This window comes from Anneissia japonica, unplaced genomic scaffold (assembly GCF_011630105.1).
Source record: "Anneissia japonica isolate Jap-2015-1 unplaced genomic scaffold, ASM1163010v1 scaffold3436_len560460_cov161, whole genome shotgun sequence".
NCBI classification, from domain to species: domain Eukaryota; kingdom Metazoa; phylum Echinodermata; class Crinoidea; order Comatulida; family Comatulidae; genus Anneissia; species Anneissia japonica.
Genome location: NW_022751570.1, coordinates 28,783 through 32,216, shown reverse-complemented (window position 1 = coordinate 32,216; position 3,434 = coordinate 28,783). Strand labels below are relative to the sequence as shown.

The following is a 3,434-nucleotide window of genomic DNA, read 5'->3' as shown; positions in this document are numbered from 1 at the left end:
CACACGGGACCAACGGCTTCAACGACTCATCCGAAACACGGGGCGCTATCTAACTTGCATTTTATCCATCTAGCTGAAATACAAGGAGAGCATTGGGAACTAAATCGCGGACCAAGAGATCTCCATGGTTCAGCGCAAACACAGTGGCTATCACCTGTCTCTTATACACATCTAGATGTGTATAAGAGACAGGATTCAGTGACTGAAAGCAAAAATTGTTTATGCATATCACGGTAGTTTTGAGTTTAACCAGCTACAACTTGTTTAAGCGCTTTAGAAAACGCAAATTGCGTTTATATAATTTAATCTACTGTCCAAATAATATCCACACGGATCGCGGATCGTCACCAAAATTTGATCATTGCTTTATTTGACCATGACAAAGTATGCTGCAAAGTTTCATTTTTATCCATTTATTACTGGGACGTAAGTTTCATTCAGACAAATTGACCGGTTTTTAAAAATATCCAGTGTAGACTGTTTGCCCTTAAATCATTTTATTTGGTCCTTACACATATACCCCACCCTAGATTGACACTAAATATTAGGACGCACATCCTTGACATATGGTCTAGCTTCGGCAAAGCATGGAAAAGTTCTAAGCATGGGAAGTGACCAAAGTGTCGGTCAGAAAAAACCAGTGCAAAAAAGATAGGAATTACAGCTTTGAAGTAGGCCTAGGTAAAAAGTGAATACATCAAAGACAACGTTTTTAAGTTTTATTTTGTTTGGTACATCACACATAATTATTAGATCTCTATAGTTGCCGAAAATCACTGATAAAAGATCATGAGAAATGTGTGGGAGATTCATTTTGAATACAACGGTGATGTAACGATGAATTTTGTTATATAAGAGTGGCTCTCTAGAGGAATTATTCCCTCAAATTTTCATACCTCAGCTCCAAACATCGTTTCAAAACAGATATAACCCTTGGGATAACATTAAACGCCATCCAGTCAACACCTCACTCAGAGTATGTCTTAGTGACTGGGGTGGTGCATAAATTTGTTTTCAGGAGAATGTGACTTTGTTTTTATGCATATTCTTCGTTAAAAGACTATTTTGAATAAAACATGTTTTGAGTTATTATTATAATTATTGTAAGGCCAACTAATATTATGATGCGTCTACTGCAATTTTCACTTTATCTGTAAAACGTTTGTCCACAATTACTCAAAACAGTCCTAAAAACGTACAGAATACGATATCTCCCGGGGGGCCCCACCAGGGATATTTGCCCCACCGGGGGCGCTTGGCGGCCCCCGGTCCCCAGTCACAGGGACACCCCTCCCAGACCCACCCCGCTCAGTACTATGTACCGTACGTCGCAAGACTGTTCCCCTTTTAAAAATCTTGGCAACGTCCCTGAAGCACACACATACACCCCCCCCCCACACACACCCAAGATGCCAGCGTTTCCATACGTGTTTATGGGACATGTGCGTATTATTTTTATTTACCCTGTTCTAATTGGTAAGCTCATTGCACGTGCTCACTTACACAATTAAGTGCACGGTACGCACGAGAGTCGCTTTAAAGCCTGTCAGAGCTATCGAATGACAAGCGCCACGAATGGCAATTGGCGTTAGCATACAGCTCTCGTGTGCGGCAGACTAGGTCATTGATACAACAACTTTATAATACCAGTATTTATTTTATTATAAGTTGATTTTGTTGCACTAACTTTAAGCAGCTAATGAATGAAGAATCGGTCTATGTATTTGATTGTAGAATAATGAGAAATCCAAGCCATTAAAAATACTAACCGCTGATCAATCAACGTAAAATTTGGTTCTGTATCTGTTTCCTGTGTTGGTGATGCAATACAGGAATCGATAAAAAGTGTCATCTCTGTCGAGAACGTTTCAACTTTAGCACCAACATACACCCTGGTGCCAATATCTAACGTAACTGGATAACTCCATCTCGGTATTGGTTGTGTAAAATGTTCATCCGTGTACAGTTGCAGTTGAAACGTAAGATTGCCAGAACTTTCTTTGCTGGATACTTTCACCACTTCGTGGGGAATGAAGCTTAATGATAATTCGGCGTTATTTTCGAAGCGGCATCGAACTGCAATCTTCTTACTGTTTCCGCGGTAGGTGCCAGAAGCTTGATCAATAGCATATGGAATTGTCACCTCATTGTGGTAAGTGGAATCCTCAATGGATGACTGAAACACAACGTGAACAAATAAATTGGGTAACAAAAACTATAGACCTGTAGTGTTTATCTCTGATTAGACCGAAAGCTGAACTGATAGGGGCCTATGATGTTAAGACATCAACCTTGTCGATATTTATCAATCCCCAATATTATTATTTGTTAAATTTACACGAATAGATCAACTTGCTTTAGTATCATCAACTATTATTTTCTCAATTTTAAATGCTTTTAGCTTAGCCTAATTTTACTTATAAAATTATCACTAATTATCATTCTTATAAAAGAGAGGAAATTAGGCAAATATTGTAACATGTTCTAAGCCTACATGAAAAATAGATTAACCTGCGGTCTAAAAATTGTATTGGATTTATTCTGTGTAAACACCAAGGATAACACTCGAAATTCCGAAGAAGACTTATTTCTAGTGGGTTCCTTCTGATGGTGTTTAGGCAGTGCACCGGGAGACAATCCCCTACTTTTTTCCAAAGAGTGTATTGCCATAATGCACACGGGACCAACGGCTTTAACGTCTCATCCGAAACACGGTGCGCTATCTAACTTGCATTTTAGCCATCTAGCTGAAATACAAGGAGAGCATTGGGAACTAAATCGCGGACCAAGAGATCTCCATGGTTCAGCGCAAACACAGTGGCTATCACCTGTTTAGCCGACTAAGCTAAGCTGCTCTCTCTAAAAACAAAATAAACAAATACACAGAAATTGAGCCTACCAACTGCAGTATGCGCCTACCACTACGTATTACTATAAAATGTGGACAGTGCGTACCTTCTTTAGAGCGTCAATCTAAATTTAACAAGTGACCAATCAGATTGTGTTATTCAATGTGTGGTCAGAATTACGTTCATGTCCCACAAACATAATTATTATATTTACGTCTTACGGTTTATTGGAAAGATTTATTATATGCAGTAACTGAAAAAGAAAAGTTCATGATGAATAATATACATCAAGAGAGCCGATATGTACTTAGGTCCAGGCCTAATACCTACTTACGGTAAGGTATGTACCACATTGGTCGTACTGCGTCATAAAATACATCCAAAGTATACCATTTCTGGTTACATATCCGTACGGGACACAGGATTGGTCAAGCAGATGTGGTGTTGTAGAATTAGATACGATCGACTTTTCTACATATATGGTTATGAAGTTTTCACCACATACAACATCTGGAGCATTAATGAAAACAACACGAAAACTCACAAATTTATTTCATATCAGTTCACATGACAAGTATACACACA

At 38.7% G+C, this 3,434-nt stretch overlaps 1 protein-coding gene across 1 annotated transcript in view; it reads right to left on the bottom strand.

Moving 5' to 3' along the window:
- The window catches only part of LOC117121772 (CUB and zona pellucida-like domain-containing protein 1), a 6,186-nt gene extending 2,831 nt beyond the window's left edge, over nt 1-3,355 (bottom strand). The window contains exons 1-2 of the mRNA XM_033267079.1: nt 3,184-3,355; nt 1,770-2,176 (exon numbers count right to left, since the gene is read on the bottom strand). Of these exons, the coding sequence (XP_033122970.1) occupies nt 1,770-2,176; nt 3,184-3,228 (452 nt within the window). The 5' untranslated portion in view covers nt 3,229-3,355. The remainder of the gene's footprint in view (nt 1-1,769; nt 2,177-3,183) is intronic.
- Nucleotides 3,356-3,434: the final 79 nt, after the last annotated feature.